This window comes from Hirundo rustica, chromosome 15 (genome assembly GCF_015227805.2).
Source record: "Hirundo rustica isolate bHirRus1 chromosome 15, bHirRus1.pri.v3, whole genome shotgun sequence".
Lineage (NCBI taxonomy): Eukaryota > Metazoa > Chordata > Aves > Passeriformes > Hirundinidae > Hirundo > Hirundo rustica.
This window is the reverse complement of record NC_053464.1, coordinates 1582473-1609205: the sequence shown is the minus strand read 5'-3', so window position 1 is coordinate 1609205 and position 26733 is coordinate 1582473. Positions and strand designations below refer to the sequence as shown.

Below are 26733 nucleotides of genomic sequence, written 5' to 3'. Positions count from 1 at the left end.
CCCGAAAGCGGAGTCCAGCCCCGGCCAGGCCAAATTCCTGCCCGGCCTCTTGGCACAGAGCAAGGCCGCGAAGGGCGAGAACACAAAGAGACAAACGCCATCCCGGGGAATATTTCCCGCACAGGATGGGAAACGCGGCGTGAGGCAGCACGGCGAGGGGAGCGGGGTGACAACGGCGAGGGGCTGCGGCAGCACCCTGCAGCGCAGGGAAGGGCGGCCCTGCCCGTGGGTGCCACGGTGCCCACCCAGCACAGCATCCACGGGGATGATCCGGCCAGCCCAGCTCCAAAAACCCCATACGAGCTGGGCTTTGGGGAAGCCTTGCAGAGCAGTGCCCCAAAACCGCTCCCTCGGTGCGGATGTTATAGGGAGGTGCCTGGGGCTCCTCATTCCATGGGGTCAGCCCCACTGCGGACCCAGGCGCCCGCACACCCCAGATCGGGACCCTTCTGGGTACTGCGGAGCCCTCCGGTCGCGCTGTGGGTCCGCACCGGGATGGCAGCGGTGGCACTGCCGGGTGTCCCCCGGTCCCTGTCCCCGTCCGTGTCACACAAAGGGAGTCGCCGTTTCCCGCCATTTCCCCCCTCCAGCCCCTCTCCCCCCTCTCCTGCTCCCTTCGCCCTCCTCCTTCCCGGCTGCCGGATAAAAGCCCGAACGTGTGAATCGCGGGGCACAAAGGGGAGGCACAAAGGCGGCCGGGCCCGCTCAGCCCTCCCCGTGGCTCCCAGCGCCGAGTGGGGACCCCCAGGGACCCCCGGGCGGCCTGCCCACCCTGCCCAGCCTGCCCGCAGCACCCCGGGGCCCAGCGGCTGCCATGGGGCACCGGGGTGGCCCCGAGATCGGGGGATCCCCAGCAGGGTCAGGATGATGTCCCTGGGGTTCGGGGATGCCCTATAGGGTCAGGATGAGCTCCCGGGGGCCGAGAACACCTCACAGGGTTGGATGATGCCCCTTGGACCAGGGGGAGCCCCATAAACTCAGGATAAAATCCCTGGGGCTCAGGGATACCCCACAGGGTCAGGAAGACACCTCTGGAGTTTGGGGATGTCCCATAAGTTCAGGATGAAGCCCCTGGGGCGCAGGATGCCCCAGAGGGTCAGGATGAGGACCCTGGGGCCGGAGGAAGCTCTATCCCACAGCACCTGGCAAGAGGAGAAACAAAAACCTGACGCCTCTGAGGACATCCCCCCAACTCCAAATCCTGCCGGCACCCCAAATCCCGGCATCAGGCCTGCTTCCAGCTGCCATCCCTTGACCCGGACGAAGCCAAGCCGGCACCATCCCATCGCGGGGGGATGCTGGGGCTGCAGCAGGACCCCGGCCCGCAGCGGGGCCCCCCCGGCCCCTCACCCCCGGCCCCCGCGCCCGGCGCGTCCGGCTGCCGACAGCTGGTGGGAAGAAGCTTTCCCAGCACATAGCGACAAATTCCTGGCGGTCAGGGCTGCTTTGCAGCCGCCGCGGCCCCGGCGGGGGAAGCTGCCCTGGAAAGAGGAGGATTAAAAGCTCTTTGGCTCCGATGACACATCGCAACTGGTCCCCTCGCACGGCCACCTGCTCGTCCCGGCGCTCCGAGATGCCGCGGGCACCCCGGGGCTGGGGCGGGAGGGGATCGGCCACCCCCCTGCTCGATCCCAGGGGCCCAGCGAGGAGGGCTCAGCCCGGCCTGGGTATCGCTTCCTTAATTAATTTGCTCTGCGGCACCACAGGGGCAGCTCCGGGGCCCGGCTCATCCCCACGGACCATCCTCCTCCTCTGCAGGCCCCTGGCCCCCGTGTTCCCCCAGCTCCGATTTCCCCGGATTTTCTGCTTTAACCGGCTCCACCTGCCAGCAAGGAAAAGCAGAAACCGGAAAATCGGGGTGATCCCCGTGACCCCCGATTTGGCCACCCCGGGCCCTTTGGGGCGGCTGGGAACAGCCCTGGGATGTATTTTGGGGGCAGCTTCACCTCCCCGTTGGAGCCCCATTGCTACCCTGGGGAACTAATGGGGTCTGGCTGTTGTTAGAGCCCTGAGCTGTGTTTGGGGGTAGGACACGTGTGTGGGTGTGTGTGCATCCTCATCCCGCTTGGTTCCCACAAGTCAGGGTGAGGTGGGAGCAGGAACACTCCTGCCCTTGGCAGCTCCGCTCCTGGCTCCAAAGAGGGGCTCTGTGGGGCTGGTGCTGGGATCCCACTCCCCAGTTCCCCTCCCCTGCACCCCAAAGCCAATCCAAGGATGGGGCTGGGGTCTTTTCTCCCCTGGCAACGGCCCCAGCGACACCGAGGCTTGTGATGGGGGTGGCGGTCCCGTGGCAAGGACACGGGGGCCACCAGAACCCCCAGGCTCTCAGGGGACACCCCGATATGGCGCTGGAGGGGGACCCCCAGGAAACCCCGCAAACACTGACCCACAGGCTGAGGAGAGAGCGGGGGGAGGTGACAGCAGTGACATCCCCGGTGACATGTGGCCGCCCTGGCAGGGGGCTGCAGCCCTTTGTGCCCTTCTGAGTGGGCCTTGTTCCCGTGTTCGGGCTGGTTGGGGGGGCACTAACTGGGGGTGGGCAGGGGCTGCAGGGCCTGGCTGCTCCCCCCATCCCAACACCGGAATTTCCCCACAGCCTCGCAGCAGAAAAGCTCCGGGCTGAGGCAGCACAGCCCCAACAGCCTCACACGGGTGTGCACAGCCATGACAGCCTCACACAGGTGTGCACAGCCATGACAGCCTCGCACAGTGTGTGCACAGCCATGACAGCCTCACACGGGTGTGCACAGCCATGACAGCCTCACACAGGTGTGCACAGCCATGACAGCCTCGCACAGTGTGTGCACAGCCATGACAGCCTCACACGGGTGTGCACAGCCACAACAGCCCCACACGTGTGTGCACAGCCCCAACAGCCCCACACGTGTGTGCACAGCCCCAACAGCCTCACACGTGTGTGCACAGCCCCAACAGCCTCACATGGGTGTGCACAGCCACAACAGCCTCACATGGGTGTGCACAGCCCCAACAGCCTCACACGAGTGTGCACAGCCACAACAGCCTCACACATGTGTGCACAGCCCCAACAGCCTCACATGGGTGTGCACAGCCACAACAGCCTCACACGAGTGTGCACAGCCACAACAACCCCACACGTGTGTGCACAGCCCCAACAGCCTCACACGTGTGTGCACAGCCTCAACAGCCTCACATGGGTGTGCACAGCCACAACAGCCTCACATGGGTGTGCACAGCCCCAACAGCCTCACATGGGTGTGCACAGCCCCAACAGCCTCACACGGTGTGTGCACAGCCCCAACAACCCCACACGGGTGTGCACAGCCACAACAACCCCACACGTGTGTGCACAGCCCCAACAGCCTCACACGGGTGTGCACAGCCATGACAGCCTCACACGGGTGTGCACAGCCATGACAGCCTCACACGGGTGTGCACAGCCCCAACAGGCTCACACGGGTGTGCACAGCCATGACAGCCTCACACGGGTGTGCACAGCCCCAACAGCCCCACACGGTGTGTGCACAGCCCCAACAGCCCCACATGGGTGTGCACAGCCCCAACAACCCCACATGGGTGTGCACAGCCACAACAGCCTCACATGTGTGTGCACAGCCCCAACAGCCCCACATGGGTGTGCACAGCCCCAATGGCCTCACACGGGTGTGCACAGCCCCAACAGCCTCACATGTGTGTGCACAGCCCCAACAGCCCCACATGGGTGTGCACAGCCATGACAGCCTCACATGGGTGTGCACAGCCCCAACAGCACCACACAGGTGTGCACAGCCCTCAATGCCCTCACATGGGTGTGCACAGCCCTCAATGGCCTCACACGAGTGTGCAAAGCCCCAACAGCCCCACACGGGTGTGCACAGCCCCAACAGCCTCACACGTGTGTGCACAGCCCTCAATGCCCTCACACGGGTGTGCACAGCCCTCAATGCCCTCACATGGGTGTGCACAGCCGCCCATAGGCCCAAGCACAGCTGTGCACAGCTGGTCACAACTGCACCCCATCATGCACAGCCACACACACGACTGTGCACAAAAGCAGTAACCACACACAAGCTCACGCACAACTGAGTACAGCTGCAAACATCAGCGCAGGAGCATGCACAACTGCACACAGCCGTGCACAGCCCCGCCCCACTGCACACAACCATCCTCACTGCACAGCCACACACAGGGCACAAAGCCCTGCACAGCCACACCTGGCACGTAACCCCGCACTACTGCACAGCCTCACACGCACACACAGCCGTGCAGGGACAGCTGTGCACAGCTGTGCACACAGCCGTGCTGTAACAGCCCTGCAGGACCACGCACAGCTGCACAAACCTGTGCACAAGCACTCACAGCCACACCAGCCCTGCACAACGCTCACAGCTTCACACGGCCGTGTTTACGTGTGCACAGCTGGGCGGGCATCACAAGTGTGCACAGCCCTGCACAACCACACAGACCTGTGTAACAGTGCACAGACACAGAGAACTGTGTAACAGTGCACAGACACACAGAACTGTGTAACAGTGCACAGACACACAGATCAGCGTGTAACAGTGCACAGACACACAGAACTGTGTGTAACAGTGCACAGACACACAGACCTGTGTAACAGTGCACAGACACACAGATCAGCGTGTAACAGTGCACAGACACACAGAACTGTGTGTAACAGTGCACAGACACAGAGAACTGTGTAACAGTGCACAGACACACAGAACTGTGTGTAACAGTGCACAGACACACAGATCAGTGTGTAACAGTGCACAGACACACAGAACTGTGTGTAACAGTGCACAGACACACAGAACTGTGTAACAGTGCACAGACACACAGATCAGTGTGTAACAGTGCACAGACACACACAGCCATGCACAGCTGTACTGGCTGTGCACAACTGAACCAGCATTCAGAGCTGCACACAACCGTGCTCACAGCACACACACAGCACTGCACACACAGAGCATTGCACACACACACAGAGCACTGCACAGAGCGGCTGTGCACAGCCTGCACACACACAGAGCACTGCACACACACACAGAGCACTGCACAGAGCGGCTGTGCACAGCCTGCACACACACAGAGCACTGCACACACACACACACACAGAATTACACACACACACAGAGCACTGCACACACACAGAGCACTGCACACACACACACAGAGCACTGCACACACACACACAGAGCACTGCACACGCACACACAGCACACACACAGAGAACACTGCAAACACACACACACAGAGCACTGCACATGCACACTCACACACACACAGAGCACTGCACAGAGCAGGTGTGCACAGCCTGCACACACACACACAGACAGAACACTGCACACACACACAGGGAGCACTGCACAGAGCACTGCACACACACACAGGGCATTGCACACACACACACACACACAGAGCACTGCACAGAGCACTGCGCGCACACACAGGGCATTGCACACACACACACACACACAGAGCACTGCACATGCACACACAACACTGCACAGAGCGGCTGTGCACAGCCCGCTCACACAGCACTGCACATGCACGCACAGCACTGCACACACACAGCAATGCACACACACACACAGCACTGCACATGAACACACAGCACTGCACACACACAGCAATGCACATGCACACACAGCACTGCACACACACAGCAATGCACATGCACACACAGCAATGCACATGCACACACAGCAATGCACACGCACACACAGCTCTGCACACGCACACACACACACGCACACACACACACACACCCGTGCACACAACCACGCACGGCCGTGCCCCCCCCGCAGCCCCGCACACGCAGGCCGGAACGGGGGCAGCGCGGAGCCCCGGAGCAGCGTCCGTTCTGTGCCGGAGCCGTGTCCCTCCCGTCCCTGGAGCCGTGTCCCTCGTGTCCGTGTCCCTCCTGTCCCCGGTGCCGTGTCCCTCCTGTCCCTGGAGCCGTGTTCCTCCTGTCCCTCGTGTCCGTGTCCCTCCTGTCCCCGGTGCCGTGTCCCTCCCGTCCCTGGAGCCGTGTCCCTCGTGTCCGTGTCCCTCGTGTCCCTCCTGTCCCCGGTGCCGTGTCCCTCGTGTCCCTGGAGCCGTGTCCCTCGTGTCTGTGTCCCTCCTGTCCCCGGAGCCGTGTCCCTCGTGTCTGTGTCCCTCCTGTCCCTCGTGTCCGTGTCCCTCCTGTCCCTGGAGCCGTGTTCCTCCTGTCCCTCGTGTCCGTGTCCCTCCTGTCCCCGGTGCCGTGTCCCTCGTGTCTGTGTCCCTCGTGTCCCTCCTGTCCCCCAGAGCCGTGTCCCTCGTGTCCCCGGTGCCGTGTCCCTCGTGTCTGTGTCCCTCCTGTCCCCGGAGCCGTGTTCCTCCTGTCCTTCGTGTCCGTGTCCCTCCTGTCCCCGGTGCCGTGTCCCTCGTGTCCGTGTCCCTCGTGTCCCCGGTCTCTCAGCCGCCTAACCCCGTGCCCGCCCGTGTCCCCGTGTCCCCGGAGCCGCTCCCGGCGGAAGCTCGCGGCCGGGCTCCCCTCCCCTTCCGGCGGCCATGGAGCAGTGCTGGGAGCCGGGGGAGCCGGGGGAGCCGGGGGAGCCGGGCTGGGCACGGCCCGGGGGCGCTCTGGGTGCCCGGGGGCTGCTGGCGCTGGCCGTGGCTAGCGGGGCGGCCGCATGGGCCACCTGGGCCGTGCTGCTGATGCCCGGCTTCCGCCGCGTCCCCCTGCGCCTGCAGGTACCCCGACACCCCCCGGAGCCCTCCGTCCCCCTCCCTTCGGCCCGCCCTGACCCCCCTGTGCCCCCCAGGTGCCCTACCAGCCCTCCAGCCCCCGGCAGGTCGCCAACGCCCTGGCGCTGCTGCGGGGGCGCGCCGGCAAGACCGTGGACCTGGGATCCGGAGATGGACGGCTCGTAAGGGCCGGGTCCTGGCGGGGATCGGGGTGGCCAGGGTCGCGAAGGGCAGGGAGGGGGGCTGCACGCACGGGGAGGGAGGAGGGGAGACCCCCGCCCGGCTGGTGCCTGGCTTCTGGCTGTGGTTCTGGGTGGCCCTCCTGGCTACGGTCCAGGACCGTCCCAGGGGGTCCCAGAGGGTCCTCGATGGTCTTAGACAGCTGTAGGTGGTTCCAGATTGTCCCGGGTGTCCCTAGATGTTCCTAGGCTGTCCTTGGTGGTCCTAGGTGTCCCGACATGGCCCTAGGTACCTCTAAACAGCCCCAGGTGGCTCTAGGCAGTCCTAGGTGGTCCAGGGTGGCTCTAAATGGTCATAGGGGGTCTTTGACAGCCCTAAAAGACACCACATGCAGCGAGCAGGGTGGGAATGAGGGCTCTGGGTGGTGCTGGGCACCGAGGTCACTCTGCCCAGCAGGATGGGGCGAGCGGAGCTGGGCAACAGCCCCTGCCCACCCAAATCCTGCCCCAGACTCAGCCCTGGGGTGCTCTGGGTTTCAGCCCTCCCTCTGCCTCTCCAGGTGCTGGAGGCTTACAGGCAGGGGCTGAGGCCAGCCCTGGGCTACGAGCTCAACCCCTGGCTGCTGTGCCTGGCCAAGTACCGCGCCTGGAGGGCCGGGTACCACGGGAACGTCTCCTTCCTGAAGGAGGATCTCTGGAAGGTAACAGCGTCCCGAGGGTCTGGGTGTGCTCAGGGCAGGGCCAGAGCTCTGTTTGCATCTCCAGGACGGATTTCCTGATGGCTGCTTGCTCCTTCCCCATCCCACGCTGCTCCTGGGAGGTGGAAAACCGTCCTCCCTTCCAGGGGAGTGCCAGCTGGGGCAGCCCGTGGCCAGTTGTGCTGCTTGGAGCAGCTCTGGGGACAGGTCTGTGTGCTGCTGGCAGGGCCTCCTGCAGAGATGAGCTCCTCAGGTATTTGCAGCCTGCAAATCCATCAGGGAATCGGATCTGGGATGGTGCTGGAGGCAGATTATTTCCCAAGATGTGCTGCTTTCACACCCACACTTCCCCATCCCACTTCCCAAAGATGTTTTGTGGCATCTTTGCTCCCCTCAAGGTTCCAAAGATGACCAACGGGGCTTAGACGCTCAAATAGTTGTTGCAGCTGTGCCTGTTGCTCGTTATTCCCTTTTTCCTTCTGTTTTAAGGTGAATCTTTCTGACTGCCACAATGTGATCGTGTTCCTGGCCCCCAGCGTGGTGAGTCAGCCCCTCCCACCCTGAGCTGCTCTGGGCCAGCTCGAGGGCTTTTCTTGGGGAAGAGAGGGGATCTGGGGTGGAGTACGGCCAAGTGGGCATCGCTGTGGGTGAGTGCCTTGGTGCTACACAGCATTTGGATTTATAGACTCGTGGAATCGTTCAGGTTGGAAATTCCCTCTGAGACGGAGTGCTACCAGCACTGCCAAGGCCACCACTAACCCACGTCCCCAGGTGCCACATCCGTGTCTGTTAAAGCCCTGCAGGGACGGTGACACCACCACTGTGCCAGTGCCTGACCACCCCTTCCATGGGGAACTTTTCCCAATATCCAGCCTAACCCTCCCCTGGTACAGCTTGAGGCCGTTCCTCTCGTCCCGTTGCTCGTCACTCGCTCCAAGTGCCAGCCTCACACGGGGCCAGTACCAGCCCTGTGCTTTGAAGGGTCCTTGCTTGGTGCCCCAGGGGCTGCCCCATGGTCCCTGGTGGCACTGTCACTGTGTGACTGTGTCCTAAGGCTGCCTGTCCCTGCCTGTGTCTCTCCCCAGAAACCTCCCCTGGCCACCAAGCTCCTGGCAGAACTGCCCGACGACGCCCGGGTGGTGGCCGGACGCTTCCCCTTCCCCTCCTGGACCCCCAGCAGCACCCTGGGGCAGGGGCTGGAGCAGGTCTGGGCCTATGACATGAAGGAGGTGCGGCGAGAAGCGCAGGGCAGAGCCCAGGAAAGCCAGGTCTGACCCCAGCCTCGTTAAACCCGGTTTAACACCAGCCTCGTTAAGCCGGGCGTTAAGGGTCAGAGCCGCTCCAGCCCTTAGCTCAGCTCGGGACAGAAGTGCTTGGCCAGCATTTGTCCTGGGGACTTGCAGGGTGGCGGTCCTTCATTTTTCCAGAGTGTGAGCAAAGCAAGGGAGGAAAAAAATCGAACCTAAAAATCCTGGGGTTAACACAGGATTTAAGGCATAAAGCTCCAGTGCCTCTTTTTGGATGACGGCTACTTTATTTATATTTAATTTTTAAAAATAAAGTTTTGGTTGATTGTTCCTCTGAGGTTTTTGCTTTGTCTTTGAGCTGCTGGATGCTCCCAGAGTTGGAGCAGCTGCTGCTCCTCGACTCGGGCTTTGCTCCGCCGTCCTCTCCAGCCCACCTCCGTGAAGGATCGGTTTGGCCCTGCTCTTCAGTATAGTACTCCATTTTCCACTCAAACACAGAGGAGAATGGGGTTTTCTCACCAGAGAGTCACAGAATCATGGAATGGGTTGGGTTGGAAGGGATCTTGTAGCGGCTCCTGTTCCACCCCTGCCATGGGCAGGGACACCTCCCTCTATCCCAGATTGCTCCAAACCCCGTCCAGCCTGGCCTTGGGCACTGCCAGGGATCCAGGGGCAGCCACAGCTGCTCTGGGCAACCTTTCACCGCCCTCACAGTAAAAGAGCAGCTCATCCCTTTATCCAGCCCCAGAAGAAATCCTGGCCTGGGCCACCCTTGGCTCTGTCTGTCAGGAGAAGCCCTTGCTCCAGGTCTCATCCAGGAAAATGTTACAGCACGAGCAGGAACCCAGCAGAGCCCAGCAGTAAAGAGCTGCCTGGGAACCTTGTAGGAATAGGGTAAAAAGCTGGCCTGTCGTTTGTTCTGAGTGCTGCTAACAAGCAATCTCTAAGTGCCCACACGAAGGTGTTCGGAGAATGAGAAGTTCCTTTAACATAACCATCTATTCTGAAGGTGAAAAACAAGTGCACCTGTAATAAGAAGGGATTTGTCCCATGAGAATCAGTAAAGAAAGTATGTAAACGATCTGAGAATAGATAGATTTGATGGCCAAGTCAAATGTCTTTTGCTAACCAATAGAATAATTAACGAGAAAGCTATTAACCGATTAGGAGTTACTCTTGATGTTCGTCAAAACTGTATAAAAGACAGCATGTGGCCATAATAAAGGAGCACCCTGAACTTTTTCTTTCTTATGAACTTTTATGAACTTTTAATAAAGGAGAACTCTTCACTATGTGTTGTGACTGTCCTATCCACAGAACCTGAGCCCATGTCCGGGACATGCTCAGGGAGGAGCAGGATTCCTGCAGCCCGCAGACGGCCGGGACAGACCGGACGCAGTTTCCTTGTCTCGTTTTAGTGCTGTGGATTTAAGGCCAGGAACACCCACGGGGTTTCTCTCGCTGTTCCCCCCTCCCAGGCTGGGAAGGATCCTGGCACACAGAGCTCCCTCGGAGCGTTCCCGAGGCGGGGCAGCTATGGCTGGTGGCTGGCACTGCTGGCGCGGCGCGCCCGGGGCCGCTCGCTGCGCTCGGCGTTCCTCAGCCGCAGGATCTCCTGCTGGTACCTGCAGTGCCAGTGGCTCCGTCACTGCCGGGCTGCTCACGGTGCTCGGAGCTGAGCCTGGCACCTGGATCCCGCGGCCTTTCCCGAATAAAAGCCGTTGGTGGGCTCTGCCAGGTAAGGGCACAGCCTGCGCCGAGCCCACGGCCGAGCCGGCTGGGGAGTCACGGCAGGAGCTGGATCGTGCCCTGGCACAGCTGCCCTGCTTGTCCTCTCCCTCCCCTGCCCTTCCCTGCTCCACAGCAGCATGAGCCAGGGAGAGGGGAACGTAGACCAGGGGCTGCTGGGAGGACTTAGAACCTGTGAAAAAAAACTCTAAAGGGTTTAGGCTTTAGGTTAGGGTTAGATTTTAGGTTTAGATTAGGGTTTGGATTTTAGGTTCGACTGAAGATCTCAGGGAAACCTCAGAGCCCCTTCCAGTGCCTAAAGGGACTCCAGGAGAGCTGGAGAGGGACTGGGGACAATGGCATAAAGTGATAGGACACAGGGAATGGCTTCCACTGCCAGAGGGCAGGGCTGGATGGGAGATTGGGCAGGAATTGTTCCCTGGGAGGGTGGGCAGGGCCTGGCACAGGGTGCCCAGAGCAGCTGTGGCTGCCCCTGGATCCCTGGCAGTGTCCAAAGCCAGGCTGGACAGGGCTTGGAGCAACCTGGGACAGTGCAAGATGTCCCTGCCTGTGGCAGGGGAACTGGATGAACGTTTATGTCTCTTCCAACCCAACCCATTCCATGATTCTAATTGCTCCCAGGGATGTGTGAGCACGCAGGGAAGGACAAGTGTGGCAGGGACAGGGCGTGTCTCTCCCTCTGTCCCGTGGGACAAGAGGTGGTGGCAGCTGCCTGCACAGCTGGAGGAGCAGTGGGACATGAGCCGTGCTGTCAGCAGTGGGCACGGAGACGTCACTGGCACCAAGCCTGGAGATGGAGCAGGAGCCCATGGGCACAGGGGGATCCCCCGCCTCACCTGGCAAGGTGCTGGTCGATGTACCCCTGCAGCTCCGACACCTGCTCCTCTGCCACCACGGCCCGAGTCAGCAGCTGGCTTCTCTGCTGCTCCAGGTCCTCCTGCAGGGGTGAGAAAACGTGGAGAAAGCATGGAGAAAACATGGAGAAAAGGGAGATCTGTGAGTGATGGTGCTCAGCCCCTCTCTGCTGCCTGAGTTCAACCTTCCGACCACTTCCCTGTCACTCTGAGCTCTCAGCCACCACATCTCCCTTCTTTTGGCCACAGAGATCGACCCCGAGCAGGTGTTGAGTTTACATCCCCAGTGGAGCACTGCCCCGGGTCGCTGTGGACAGGGAAAGGCGTGATGTGGAAGGGAATATCCCTGCAGCCAGCAGCAACCAGACTGGGAAGCTGATTCAGATTCAGCCTAGACTTGAACCAGGTCGAATAGAATCAAAGAATTGTGGAATTGTGTAGGTTGGAAAAGCCCACTAGGATCCAGGTGTTAACCCATGTCCCATGTCCCACAGACCTGTGTCCCTGAGTGCCACATCCACATGTCCTTTAAATCCCTCCAGGGATGGTGACCCCAGCACTGCCCAGGGCAGCTGTGCCAGGGCCTGACCACCCTTCCCGCGAAGAAATATTCCCAACATCCAGTGTAAACCTCCCCTGGCACAGCTTGAGGCCGTTTCCCCTTGCCCTGTCCCTGTTCCCTGGGAGCAGAGCCTGACCCCCCCGGCTGTCCCCTCCTGTCAGGAGCTGTGCAGAGCCACCAGGGCCCCCTGAGCCTCCTTTTCTCCAGGCTGAGCCCCTTTCCCAGCTCCCTCAGCCTCTCCTGGTGCTCCAGCCCCTTCCCAGCTCTGTTCCCTGCCCTGGACATGCTGCAGCTCCACAATGTCTGTCTTGCCATGAGTGGCCCAGAGCTGCCCCAGGACAGCAGGTGTTCCAGCAGTGCCGGCACAGGGGAACAATCAGCCCCAGATTGTTACAGAGATGCCAAAAGCTTGTTCTGAATTGTGGGCAGGAGCGACAAGGGGCTGCTCTCCTTCCTTTGGTAGCAGGGGCAGTAAAGCCTTGAGTCACCACCAGCAAGGCTCCATGGAAAGTGATCCCAAGGGAATGGGCACGGCCCCGAGGCTGCCAGAGCTCCAGGAGCATTTGGACAGCGCTGCCAGGGATGCCCAGGGTGGGATTGTTGGGTGTCTGTGCAGGGCCAGGGGTGGGACTGGAGGATCTTTGTGGGTCTTTCCCACTCAGGATATTCTGTGACTCCATGGAAGTTTCCCCTCCAGCCTGGAGCAGTGTACCAGCCCCAGGGCAGGAGGTGAGGCAGCACGTCTCTGCTGTGGGTGGGAGAGAAGCTTTGGCTCCAATGGGCTGTTCCAGACCTGTACCTGGGTGTTGAGTGTGAACTCCCGGAGCTTCCTCCTGACCTCTGCCCAGCCCTCCTCATCCAGCTGCCTGGGACAGAGGAGCTCATTTGGATCATGCCCAGACATCAAACCCAGCCCCTCCGCAGATCCCACAGCTCCACACAACTGGTGTCCATCCCACCATCATCCCCAGAACTGGAACCTTTCCTCTCCCAATGCCCAAACTTCCCCAGGGCAGCACCATCGGGGACTCACTGCCCTTCCGCCAACCTGGGACACCCCACCCACAGCTTGGCGCTGTCCCAAGTCCTGACCCTGCCGCCGCGGGACAGGATTTGATGGGAACAGGGAGGCACCAGTGCCAGAGGCTGGCACTTGCCCTGTTTGGAGCAGGGAGCCGCCTGCTCTGGTCAGCGAGCACCAGAGGTGAGCTGTCTGCACAGCCCGGCGTGGGAAAGCCCTTCCCACCCCGTCCCAGGCTCCGGGAGGGAATACAGGTCACATCTGATGCTCAGGGAATGTGGGCTGTGGGAAGGCAGGAATGCATTGTGCTCCCTCCGCTTCCCAGAGCGGGGAGATCCCGGCTGGGCTTCTGTGGGAGCCACGGGAGAAGGGAACAATAAACAGGGAGCTGGTGCAGCTGGGAAACCCCCACAGCACATGGGGTGGAAGGAGCTGGGCTTTAGGGTCCCTCCTAACACAACCCAACCCAGCCCAACCCAACCTCACCCAACCCCACCCAGCCCAACCTGACCCAACCCAACCCAGCCCAACCCAACCTCACCCAACCCCACCCAGCCCCACCCAACCCAACCCAGCCCAACCTCACCCAGCCCAAGCCAACCTAACACAACCCAGCCCAACCTGACCCAACCCAACCCCACCCAGCCCAACCCAACCCAGCCCCACCCAACCCAACCCGACCCAACCCAACCCAGCCCAACCCAATCTCACCCAACCCAACCCAGCCCCACCCAACCCAACCCGACCCAACCCAACCCAGCCCAACCCAGCCCAACCTCACCCAGCCCAACCCAACCCAGCCCAACCCAGCCCAACCTCACCCAACCCCACCCAACCCAGCCCCACCCAGCCCCACCCAGGCCAACCCCACCCAACACAACCCAACCCCACCCAGCCCAGCCCAACCCCACCCAACCCAACCCGACCCGTTCTCTGACAAAGGCAGTGGGAATTGGAGCAGGAGCTGCGGGAGCGCTGGGATTCCCGTCTCTAGCTGGAGGAGCAGGGTAACAGCACAGATTGGCCCAGCAGGGTTTGAAGTGTGCGGGGTCTCTTGGCAGTCAAAAAACCCCAAATGACGAGATGCGTCACTGAAATTCAGGGTCTGGACTTTCCGTGCCCTGCTCCTGTGGTCCCTGCCCAAATTACTGCATTTACTCACGGACCACTGCTATTTTCAGTGTGGAAAACATGGCAGAGGCTGGTTGAGGCTCAAGCTTGTGCCTGAGATGCCCCTCCAGAGCCCAGGAGCTCTGGCACTCACCCACTCCTCAGTGCTGGCATCCAGCTAATGGAATATTTGACATGTCTTCTAGGTGACCACATCTTTTAAAGGGCTGAAAAGCCCCAGCTCAGGTTTCTCCTGCTCCACAGCTATAGCTGGTTGAGTTTTAGCAGGATAATGGAGCAGGGGGAAGAGACCCATCAAAATTTGGCAGTTTCAGGGTTTGTTGGGCAGCCAGAGAGGCATCAGCACAGTGGCACCAAAGGGCTCCAGCCCAACTCCTGCGCTGGGAAGGAGGAAAAACAGGAGACCATCCCAAACTGGCGGTGTCCCACAGGCCTTTCTCAGGTTGTGATCCACCAAAGCACTTGGGCATATGCTTAACTTCAGCTTTTAAAGAGGTCAGTAGGGCTCAAAACATGATTAAATCAAATATGCGCTTAAGAGCTTTCTTGGATCGAGGCCCAGTGACCGATTCTCTTCCTGCAGGAAGCGCTGTGCTGAGGGGACAGCTGCCTCATCTTCTGCAGGCCCCAGCAGCTCCTTTTCCCTGCTTATTGCTGCCTCCAGCCAGGCAAAAAAGATCCCTCAATCCTCGCATTCATGACAAATTGGAATGAAAGACATCCCAAGGAAGAAGCAGCACTTACTGCTCCAGAGGCACTGGAAAGGCAGAGGCTCCTTTCAGGCTTTTCTGGAGACAAAGGAAGAGCAGAATTCCTGTAAAGGTGAACCCACTGCAATCCCAGATCCTGCTGCTTTTAGAGAAATCCTGTCATGGAATGGGTTAGGATGGGAAGAGACCTTAAAGGTTGATCCCATTCCACCCCCTGACATGGGCAGGGACACCTCCCGCCATCCCAGGTTGGTCCAAGCCCCATCCAGCCTGGTCTTGGACACTTCCAGGGATCCAGGGGCAGCCACAGCTGCTCTGGGCACCCTGTGCCAGGGTCAGGTTGTAAAAAGACATGAAAAAAACCATTCTCCCTCTTTTCTGTAAGGCCCCTTGGAAGTGGCACAAGGTATCCCAGCACTCCCACAGCCACCAGTGCCGTGGCAAGGAAATGATGGGCTGTACAATCTGGTTTCAGGTCTCCCGTCCTCTGAATTTTTAAATAAATGCATCCTGTGCAAATCAAGACCCACGTTTGCACAGTGGGAGGACATTTCCCCACCCCTGGCAGTGTCCAAGGCCAGGCTGGATGTGGCTTGGAGCAACCTGGGACAGTGGAACCCCATGGCAAGGGTGGAACAGGATGAGCTTTAATGCCCCTTCCAACCTAAACCATTCTGGGATTCCATGATTTTGTCACATGTCACACATGGGCTGTTGTGTTCCCTGCCCATGCCACAGGCACAGCAAACCCTCAGGGAGAGTGTGGATGTGGCACTTGGGGACATGGCTCAGTGGTGGCCTTGACAGTGCTGGGATAATGGTTGGACTGAATGATCTGAGAGGGCTTTTCCAACCGAACCAATCCTATAAATGCCTTAAGGAAGGGGCTGAACCTACAGCTCGTGAAACTTCCCACCAAGAAGGGACACCTCCCATCATCCCAGGCTGCTCCAAGCCCCATCCAACCTGGCCTTGGACACTGCCAGGGATCCAGGGACAGCCACAGCTGTGCCAGGGCCTGCCCACCCTCCAGAGAACAATTCCTTCTCGATGTCCCATCTCTACCTTCTGCAGTTCCTGGAGCTGCATCTCCAGCTTTGCCTTTTCCTCCCGCAGCCGGTTGAGCTCCCGGGAGCTGTTTGTCAGCAGCTCTGGGTCTGTGATGGAGAAGTGGAGCTCGGCAGGGCCGCAGTCCATGGCACTGCTCCCCAGGGCTCGGATCTGCTCCCGCTGCAGCCTGCAACCAGCACAGAGATCAGTCCCTGCTCCTTTTGTGTGACGCCACTGAGCAGTCCTGCTGCTCCTGAAGGTGCCACTCACTGGGACCTGCTGGTTCTGGCCACCTGCAAAGGATAAGTGGGAGAGTTTCCGAAGGGAGCTGGTCCTAGAGCTATTTGTGGCTTTTATACCACAAGTATTTCTGCTGCTTCCCACAGCCCAAGCTGCCGGGAGAGCTGGGAGCACTGCAGGGACGGGCTGGGAGGTGGAGCTATTTGTGGTACCTCTGCATTTCCACACCATCCACCGTGGGATCAATCTCTCACCCTGCACTTTAAGTGGGAGGAACATATGTGCAGAGCAGCTCCATGGGGTCCAGAGCACCCTTGATGTGCAGCTGGAAGCAGCTTGATCCTGGATTGCCAGGAGCAGGGAGATAAACGTGCATTTCAGATCCTCTGGGAGCTGTTTGCCTCCTCCTGGGGCAGGGGATGGGTGCTACCGCGCTTTTCCACTTGGTCCTGCAGGAGGGGGTGGCTGAGGTTTACCCATAGGCAATCAGCAGGTTCTCGTGCTTCTTGGCCAAGTCCTTCATGCGTTTCTTGTACCCACGAGCTGCCCGGGCCAGCTGCTCTTCCCGGGACTTGTAGGAGGCACGGATATCCCTGAGCATGCTGTCCACGAAGTTCTTCATGGCAGCGTGGCCAGCTGGGGCTTTGCTGTGGCCTGACACGCTGCTGGCTTTGCTGTCCATGTAGTTCTGGAAATGCACAGAGAGGGAAATCCAGGGGAATGGCTTCCCACTGCCAGAGGGCAGGGCTGGATGGGAGATTGGGCAGGAATTGTTCCCTGGGAGGGTGGGCAGGCCCTGGCACAGGGTGCCCAGAGCAGCTGTGGCTGCCCCTGGATCCCTGGCAGTGTCCAAGGCCAGGTTGGACACTGGGGCTTGGAGCAGCCTGGGATGGTGGAAGGTGTCCCTGCCATGGCAGGGGTGGCACTGGATGATCTCTAAAGTCCCTTCCAACCCAATCCATGATTCTATGGCAGCCCCCCCCTGCACCAAGATTTCCTGTATGGCCATGCAAAATTACCGGTGAGTTTCTGCTGGGACTTTTCCTGGTCAGATTACAGGGACTAAAAACTCCTTTCTTTATGTATCTACTCCAATTTATTGGCAGTAGTCTACAAGAGGAGGATGCCAGTGTGGAGAGACCTGAGGGAATGGCTGGAGCTCTGCCAGGGCAGGGTCAGGCTGGATACCAGGGAAAGGTTCTTCCCCAGGGGGTGCTGGGCACTGCCCCGGCTCCCCAGGGAATGGGCACGGCCCCGAGGCTGCCAAAGCTCCAGGAGAGTTTGGACAGCGCTGCCAGGGATGCCCAGGGTGGGATTGTTGGGGGTCTGTGCAGGGCCAGGGGCTGGATCCGTGATCTTTGTGGATCCCTTCCAGCTCAGGGTATTCCATGAGTCTGTGACAGCTCCCCGGGCTGGCTGAACCCACCGCCACGTCCCCGATGTACTGCGCCAGCCGGGAGCGATATTCCTCGTTCAGCTCCTTCAGCCGCAGCTGCAGCCGGGAGTTCTCCGCCTCCACCTCCTGGAGCTGGCCCTGGGATGTGAGCAGCACCTGGCACAGCAAACAAAAACCCTGCTGCCCTGCTCCTCCGGCCGAGGAGGAGCTGAAACGCTTCGTAAGAGCTGAGGATCTTAATTTCCAGATATCTGGCTGCACTAGAGCTGGGAAGGTCCCGGGTTTTCAGAGGAACCCACTGGAAATGTTTATAATCCCTATTCCCCTGCTACCTTCTGTCATTTGCCACCCCCCCACCCCACCCCGGTGATTCCACCAACTCTTTCTGAAAACCAGCGAGCAAAATTCCTCCCACCGCCTTTGCAAGCAGCGCTTCCACCACGTGCGGGAGGAAACCGCAGCGGGAGAACCTCGGCGTGCCAAACTCCCCGGGGAGGGAGAGGGGCTGGAGCACCTGGATTGGGGGCACCCCAGCGCTGCCCGCTCAGGAGGAGCACGGGGCGGGATGGGAGGAGGGAGCCCGTGCTCACCGCGGATTGCTCCGCCAGCCTCTGCCGGCTGGCCACGACCGCGCCCTTCGCCTCCTGCAGCTCCTTCCCCAGCGCCAGCCTGCACGCACGGCAAGAAAATGGGTTTGTTTCAACTGCCCGAACTCCTCCTCCATCCCTGAAAGTGTTCGAGGCCAGGCTGGATGGGGCTTGGAGCAACCTGGGGTAGTGGAAGGTGTCCCTGCCCGTGGCAGGGGGTGGGATGGGATGAGATCTAAGGTCCCTTCCAACCCAACCCATTCTGGGATTCTGGGATTCTCGGCAGTGTTGTGATGTATCTGCATAACTCAGGCCATTCTGTGTACCAGCCGAACTATTTGTAAGTAATCTTCACAAACTACCTGCAGTTTTTGTTATCAGAACCCTCAAGAATTCATCAGTTACTGAAACAACAAGACTAAAATAAAAAAAAAGCCTGAAAAACTGACTGCCAAGAATGCAAAACCTAAATGAAAGAGGCACAATGTAATAATTGACTTTTAACCAATCAAATATCCCAAAAAGTATGTGCTAGGAAAAAACCAATCAGATGATTCGTGAACACGTGAACAAGCAGCTTGGAATCTATAACCGTAGCTTAATGTAAACAATAAATATCTTCTACTCAATCATATTAATTACGTGTCCAAATATCCCAATCTCCTACACCATAGGTGCAACACAGCCAGCTTTGGGGAGAAAATCACTTTGGAATGACAGGAATCCCCCAGCAGCAGCTGCCAGCCTCCAAAGGTGTGTCAGCCAGTGCACAGAATCTCTCCCCACTAAAGGTGAGCACCCTCCAGGGCTGAGTCCTGCAGCACCCTGGGGCAGCCTTTCCTGGGACATGAACCCATCCAGGCTGATGGAGACCCCACTGTGGGGGTAAGGGCAGGGCTGGAATGGTCCCTGGGATGCTGCACGTTTGCCGTGTGTCACTCAGAGTGGATTTTGAAGGCGTCCCTGAACACCACCAACTTTAATCTGATGGCTCTGAAGAGCTTTGAAAACACCAGGTGTTCCTTGCAGGCCTCACTTCTTGCGAGGGTGGGTCATTCCTTCCCTGTACCCCCCAAAGGCAGACTGCCTCCTCTCCTGCTCCCGCGGGTCAAATCCAGCTGCAACAACTCCCACAAACACCTGGCCAAGCAGAGGGACACTCACACTCGCTCCTCCAGCTTCTGCTGCTGCTCATCGTGGGTTTTCTTCAGTTTTTCCAGCTCCACTTTTACGTGATCCTGGTTTCCAAGCAACTGAGGGACAAACAAAGAGGAAGATGAGGCAGGAAGCTGCATGAAGAGAGGACAAAGTGAGGAGAAGCTAGAGCTGAGCTCTTGTCCAGCTGAGCAGCGAGATGCTGGGGGAAGGACTGGTTTAACTGGGAGGGACTGGTGCCCTCCAGCACGGCAGGAACGGTGTCTGGTGCACAGCCAGGGCACGTGGAGGTGCACATGTGTGGCTCTCTCGAGGGAAACGCTCACGTTGAGTCGGATTCCCAGCAGGAGCCGGTGGCAGAGCCCAGGCTGGTTCTGCAAGGGCTGCAGATGGGGAGGAGGCAGGGACATCTCTGTGCTCTCAGTTTTGGGTGCTTCGTCACCCCCAGATTTCTCAAGTGTGAGAAAGAAGGGAAAAAAGCGTCCGCTGCACTTGTTGGATTCTAAGCTCCTGTCTGTGCTCCCCCTGGCAGGGCACGGACCCAGGGGATCAGCTCTGCCCTCCTCAGCTCTGCCTGCACATCTGGAGTTATTCCTGTCTCGTTTGGCAACCACAGAGTTTAAAAAAAGGATTTAAGATGAATCAAGGCATCAGCTGATCCACGAAACTCAAGTTAGTAGCAGGAGGTGCCAGGCACAGTCAATCCCCCCCTGCTTCCCAAGGATCCAGCAGCAGACCCCCCCCACACTCACGTTTCCTTCCAGCTCCTGCTGCTCGTGTTCAGAGGCAGCTGCATCCTCAGGCTGGTTTGGGGAGAGAGAAGAAGAAGGGGTCTGGTAGATCCCTGTTCTCCAAGGGCCGGTGGAAGGGCAGAGAGCCCCTTACCTTCCCTCTCCGAGCAGGGTGGGGATGTCCCGCTGCTCTCCCTGCTCCCAGCTCCGGGGAGGATTGATGGCCCAAGCCAGGGGGCTGGATGCTCTCTTTGGCCAGGCTGAGCAGCTCCTGGGTCAGCTCCTCATTCCTCATCACCTGCCAAGGCAAACAAATAGGAAAGAACTGAAATCCCTCCCAGGTGAGCACATCCCTGCTGCTCCCGGTGTGTGCTCCAGGCAGGCACCCCTTCCCTTCTCAAATAAAGTTTTAATGTTAGTTCTGTGTCCTATGTCCAAAAATACCGGTGATTTTCTGGTTCTCATGGAAATGCATTGTCAGGCAGCAGGGTCATTCCCATGGAACGTCATCCCTCTGCACATCTCACACTCAAATCCAGATCCCAGTGCCAGCCCTGGCACAGCTCTGCCAGCACCTCTGCAGGCCTCCAGCTCCTCCTCACCCCCACCCTGCACGCTCCGTGCAGCTTCCCAACACTTCAGGAACGTCCCTCCCCATGGAACAGCTCTGAGCAGTGCTGGGCTCCAGAGTGTGAGGAGAAGGGACAAGACTCCCTCCCTCCATCCAACCATCATCCATCCATCCCTCCATCATCCATCCATCCATCCATCCATCCATCCATCCATCCATCCATCCCTCTCTCCATCCGTCATCCATCCATTCATTCCTCCATCCCTCCATCCATCCATCCCTCCCTCCATCCATCCCTCCATCCATCCATCCCTCCCTCCCTCCATCCCTCCATCCATCCCTCCATCCCTCCATCCATCCCTCCATCCCTCCATCCATCCATCCATCCCTCCCTCCATCCATCCCTCCATCCATCCCTCCATCCATCCATCCATCCGTCCGTCCATCCATCCCTCCCTCCATCCATCCCTCCATCCCTCCCTCCATCCATCCATCTATCCCTCCATCCCTCCATCCATCCTTCCATCCCTCCCTCCATCCCTCCCTCCCTCCATCCATCCCTCCCTCCATCCATCCCTCCATCCATCCCTCCCTCCCTCCCTCTCTCGGTCCCTCCGGGATGACACAATCCCGGTTCCGTTGGAATGTGTCCCCCCAGCAGCAGCCAGCCCACAGCCCGGTGTGGGCAGCAGATTCAGAGCGGTGCTGGTGTGAAGTGACACATTTCCGAGAGATAAAGAGGATCTGAATGAGGAAAGCTCCCTTCCAGGTGATGTGGAGGAGCACTGGGGGAATTCATGTCCCCCAGGAGGGTTTCTGTGTAGATGACAAAGCTCTGCTGGGGTTTATGGCTGGGGACAAGCTTGAGTAATTGTTACCATGGCAGTGAATCGGAGGATGGGCGGCAGAGGTCATCTGAGTCACCCGCGGAGAGAATAGCTTATCAAAAGATAGCACGGGGCGGGCTGGGGGAGAGCGGGAGAAAGGAGCCTGACAAAGAGGTGAGAATACAGCTGTGGAACCTGACGGAGACAGCCCGCTGCTCCCCGGCCCGCAGCGATCCATCTGCAGCTGTCAGCCCCGACAGTTTGATCGCAGGGGTCACAAGGGCCGGTTTACCCAAAAAAAGGGGCGGACCCCGGGTTGAGTTGGGCTTCGCCGCCTTTCCCGAGCTGCCGAGCCTGGCGCGGCTCCAGGGAAAACCGCGGCGTGGAACCCAGAGCGCGTTCGGGTCCCCACCGGGGCTGCCGGCGAGAACCTGGGGGACAAAAGGGGAAGGAAACGGAGAGCGAGGAAAGGTCAGAGCCTTGAAAAGGAAGAATTTACAGCGAGTCAGAAACCAGGCGGCGAGTGCCTGCCTGGCATGTCCCGCGAGGCGCTTCCCAAGGGCCGGGCAAGGGCGCTCCCGGCCGGACAGACACGGGCGATGCGCGGACAATGGAGCCGCGACCATTCAGAGGCTCCGACTGTTCCCGGACAAGGGGCCGTGAATGAGCTCGCCGAGCTGCTCCTGCGCCAAGCAGCCATGACAACATATTGGCAAGGTCACAAGTAGCACTTGTAATTGGGAATGTGTAAAAGGTCCATTGTCTCCCGCAGAAGAGCGCCGGGAAGGGGAGGGGGCAGAACCGCAGGCTGCTTTTCCCATTTCCTTTGGGAAAGTCCGCGCTGGGAAAATAATGAGCAAGAGGCCCATGTCGCGACAAGTCCCAGGCTGCCAAGTCGGAGCCTCTCTGGCTTCAGGCAGGGATTTTTGGGAGTCAGAGCCAAGGAACTGGGGTAAACTCCTCGGCATACGGAGGACATCCAAGGAATTCACCCCTGGCTTCTGGACCCGCTTCTTGGGACAACTTGCTCTAGAGGAAGGTGTCCCGTGGCAGGGGAGGAATGAGAAGGGCTTTAAAGTCCCTTCCACCCCAAAGCATTCCGTGACTCTGTGGTTCTCCAGGATGCTGCCTGGCACAGGACCGAACCCACGTGCTTTCACTCCCTGAAACATCCCAGGATCCATGTGAAAACAGTGCTATTACCGCTAACCGGCTAAGCCCGTCATTTAGAGATGTCAGCTGCCTGAAAATCCAGGTTTTGACAAACACGTTGCACCCCCTTGGGGACGAGAAGCAGCCGAGAGTGCTGATGGCTGAGCTGCTCCTCCCTGAGCGGAGCGGCTCTGCCTCGTGCTCTGTGCTTTGGGATCACACCCTGCCAGAGCCCAGCTCGCCTCCTCGTGAGAAATTCCCATTTCTCAGCTGCTGGGAGACAAATGATCCCCACAAAGGTCACTAACTCGCGGATGATCATTATCCCGCTCTGCCAGAGCCCATCCAGACGCACTGGACCAAAGCAGCATTCCTGCCGCACATCTTCCCAGCACAGCCCGCGTGGAAAAGCGGGTCACTGCGCTGAGGCGGCTGGACTCTGCTGGGGGAGGGAGGGAGCAGGAGGGTGTCAGTCATTCCATCCGATTCGAAAAGAAGGAGAAGCGCGAGGGGGGAGAGGGAGGGGACAGAGGAAGAGCTGTTGAAGTAGCCAAAGAAACACTCGAATCTGGGTCCGAAAGCCGCCGGTTAATCATTGCTAAGCTAGCAGTCAGCGGGACGGTGTCGGTCTTTTAAGGAACCGTCACGAACTTGCTTGAAGTCGGTGTTTTTATAAACTTGCCAGGCCCCTTCCCGCCGCCGCCCGAAGTGAGAGCGGCTCCAATCCCTTCACGTGCCGGCTGCGCAAGCCAAGCAGAAAAAAAGGGAAACAAAGCGCGCTGGCAGAACGGAGAGACCGGCCGGGGACAGCCCCGCCGTGACCTCCGGGCACCGCCCCGGGGCCGCCGGGGGAACCGGAGAGCTCTGCCCGCGGGGTGCCGGGGGAGCGGAGGGTCAGCGTGAGCACAGCCCTGCCCCCAGCCCTGCCCCCAGCCCTGTCCCCAGTTCTGTCCCCAGCCCTGTCCCCAGCTCCATCCCCAGCTCTGTCCCCAGCTCCATCCCCAGCTCTGTCCCAAGCCCTGTCCCCAGCTCCATCCCCAGCTCTGTCCCCAGCTCCATCCCCACCTCCATCCCCGCTGCGAGGGCAGGTCCCACACGCCCTGCAGAAGGAGCTGTGTTACAACAAATCCCTGGAGACAATCCCACACCAGGCCATGCTGTGTCACAGCTCAGGGGCTGGACATGTCCTGGCCGTGTGTGCTGGGACCCTGGAGGAGCGGGGATTCTGCCCCTCTGCCCCCTCAGGTGAGAGCCCACCTGCAGAGCTGCCCCAGCCCTGGGGCCAACAGCAGCAGGACGTGGAGCTGCTGGAGAGAGTCCAGAGGAGCCCAAGGAGATGCTCCAGGGGCTGGAGCCAGGCTGGGAGAGCTGGGGGTGCTCACCTGGAGAGGAGAAGGCTCCAGGGAGAGCTCAGAGCCCCTGCCAGGGCCTAAAGGGGCTCCAGGAGAGCTGGAGAGGGGCTGGGGACAAGGGCTGGAGGGACAGGACACAGGGAATGGCTTCCAGTGCCAGAGGGCAGGGCTGGATGGGAGATTGGGCAGGAATTGTTCCCTGGAGGGTGGGCAGGGCCTGGCACAGGGTGCCCAGAGCAGCTGTGGCTGCCCCTGGATCCCTGGCAGTGCCCAAGGCCAGGCTGGACACTGGGGCTTGGAGCAGGCTGGGATGGTGGAAGGTGTCCTACCCAGGGCAGGGGGTGGCACTGGATGGGTTTTTGGACTCAGTGGCCTTTAAGAGGTCCCTTCAACAACAACCTCTGTACAGAGTATGAGAAGTCTCCCTGGACCAGAGCTGTGACGGGGATGCACAACTGAAAGCCAAGAAGATGCCTGGTACTTGGGCACCAGGGCAATGGGAGGTGGAGCTGGGATCTCTGGGATGAGCCCTGGGATGAGCCCTGCAGCCTCTCTCACCTCCTGCTCCAGCTCTCTCCCGAGGGCCAGGTAGTTGCTCTTCAGGATGATGAACTCCTCCGCCAGCTGCTGCCGGCTGCTCTCCAGGGCCCGCAGGCGCTCCCGCAGGGAATCTCGCTCCCCCATGACCTGGGCACTGCACAGCTCCAGCTCCTGCACCCGGCTCTCCAGGGCCCGCATCTGCACGGGGGCACAGCGGCGTTAGACGTGGCACGGGGCAGCAGCAAGAGCGGGGAGATGATCTCATGGGAGCTCCTCGGGATCTGGGGGGAATTCAGCTCCATCTAAAGCCAGGAGAAGATGCCAAGCGAAGTAGAGGTGGGTGTGTGAGGAGCTGCAGAGCTGGATGAAGGCGCTGGCAGCTGAAATCGGCTGTTCCCAAATGCGGGTACCGTATTTCTCAGGCTGAAGTTCTCCGTCTCATAACGCTCCTTCATTTTGTTTGTCTCGATCTGGAGATCCACGAGGTCTTTGGAAATCTGGGAGAGAGAAAGTCAGTGAAGGCCACGGATGGATTCTGAGGCCAATGTGATGTTTGAGCACAACACATCCCCCTGGAGAAGGAGGAATTCCCCCCAGATTTCCCAGTGGGGGTCTACTGGCCTCACACGGCTTCACCGCTCAGTTCTCGTCAACTCCCAAAGTTTTACCTTCAGTTTTTCCTCTTCACTGAGCACCATCCTGCCTGGGAAGTCTGTCTTGGAGCCAGGCAGTTTCCCCATCTCCTCCTGTGGGTCTCCAAGCCGGTGCATCTCCTCGTTCCCGTCCTCCAGCTGCACCTGGAGGCACAGAGCAGCTCCAGCTGTGTCCTCCTCCCCCTGCCACTGCTGGAAGAGCTCAGCATCTCCAGCTTTCCAGAACCTGAACCAATTCCAGCCAGGCTTCCCAGCTGCCATCTCTCTCCTGCAGTTAGCATCTCCGAGGCGGAGTTCCCTGACCTGGGGAGGGGCTGCTGACCTCCATACCTGGATTTTCGGTCAGCGGGGTGCTCTGACAGAATACTCACGTTCTCATTCTCTGCAACGATTCCGAGGTCCATGTGCCCGGCGGATCTCTGCAGCGCGGGGCGGGCAGCGGCAGAGCAGCCGAGGAAGGACGCAAGGATGGCTGAGGAGCTTCTCCCGGGAGGTCCAGCCCTGTTGCTACCAACTTTGGTTACCAGAGGGTGCGGCTTCCACCCCGGTGTTAAGGTGGCTCCAACCCTTACAGCCCCCCTGGGCGCTGCTGAAGGGGGGGCGTTGGCCCCTCCCGGGAGGTTTCAGTATTCCGGCTCAGCCCGCAGCAGACACTGCAACAACAGCGCCAGGAACATCCCCAGGGCAGCAGTGCAGCCGCTGAGGGGGTTCCTTATGGAGCATTCCCAAACCTGGCTGCAGGGACGGCCTCCATCCCTGGTGCGGGGATATTCCAGTGCTTCAGGGGCTGACAGGAGAGGCAGAGGGAATTTTTACCTGGGCCAGCAGTGACAGAACGAGGGGGGAGATTTTAAAGTCATAGAGGAGACATTTCGAGTGAAGAGCAGGGCTGGATGAGAGATTGGGCAGGAATTGTTCCCTGGGAGGGTGGGCAGGGCCTGGCACAGGGTGCCCAGAGCAGCTGTGGCTGCCCCTGGATCCCTGGCAGTGCCCAAGGCCAGGCTGGACACTGGGGCTGGGAGCAGCCTGGAGCAGTGCCAGGTGTCCCTGCCCATGGCAGGGGGTTGGAACAGGATGGGCTTTGAGGTCCCTTCCCACCCAAAGCATTCCATGATTCCATGATTCCAAGGTCTGATTAACCCAGTAATTAACCCACTAAACCAACCACCTGCTCCATAGCCCATCTAATTTTCTTCCAGGCAACTTCCTCTTGATCTCTGCAGTCCTGGAACCTCCCGTGCCAAAAGCTCCCAGGATCTCGGGGTTCTGGGTGGCAGGAAAAGGCCTTTCCCAATTCACCCTTTCACATCAGAGCTGCTGTGTGGAAAAAAGATGTTTTAAAGCAAAGCACGCACAGAAACAAGCCTGGATTAGCCCAGACAGTGCTAAATCTGGGTTGTGCTGGTCTGCGTGCTGCTGCTGGCTCCAAAGTGGGACCTGCCAGGCTGGAATGGGGCAAATTCCACAACCAAAAGTATTTTGGGAATCTCCAGGGTCAGAGCGAGGGTAACAGGGAGTACAGGGCAGAGTGGACAACCCTGGAAAACCTTGAACAGGGGTAAAATCAGATGGACTGGGAGACCTTTAAAGGACCTTTCCAACTCAAACTCTTCCACGATTCTAAAATGAATT

The 26733-nt window shown here is 59.5% G+C and overlaps 2 protein-coding genes across 2 annotated transcripts; one reads left to right on the top strand and one right to left on the bottom strand.

Moving 5' to 3' along the window:
* The first annotated feature begins 6515 nt into the window (after positions 1-6515).
* ANTKMT (adenine nucleotide translocase lysine methyltransferase) lies at positions 6516-9157 on the top strand. Its single transcript, XM_040078954.1, has 5 exons — positions 6516-6702; positions 6774-6878; positions 7436-7576; positions 8063-8113; positions 8659-9157. Exons 1-5 carry the CDS (start codon positions 6520-6522, stop codon positions 8845-8847), a joined length of 669 nt encoding a protein of 222 aa, XP_039934888.1. The 5' UTR covers positions 6516-6519; the 3' UTR covers positions 8848-9157.
* On the bottom strand, positions 9107-25599 carry CCDC78 (coiled-coil domain containing 78). The gene is given in 17 exon segments (XM_040079405.2): positions 9107-9280; positions 10321-10389; positions 10391-10445; positions 11406-11506; positions 12785-12851; positions 14882-14925; positions 15913-16084; positions 16614-16825; positions 17564-17689; positions 18124-18202; positions 19285-19373; positions 20028-20078; positions 20161-20304; positions 24467-24646; positions 24859-24945; positions 25117-25245; positions 25473-25599. Coding segments are annotated over 17 exon segments (1812 nt in total). The 5' UTR covers positions 25506-25599.
* Positions 25600-26733: the final 1134 nt, after the last annotated feature.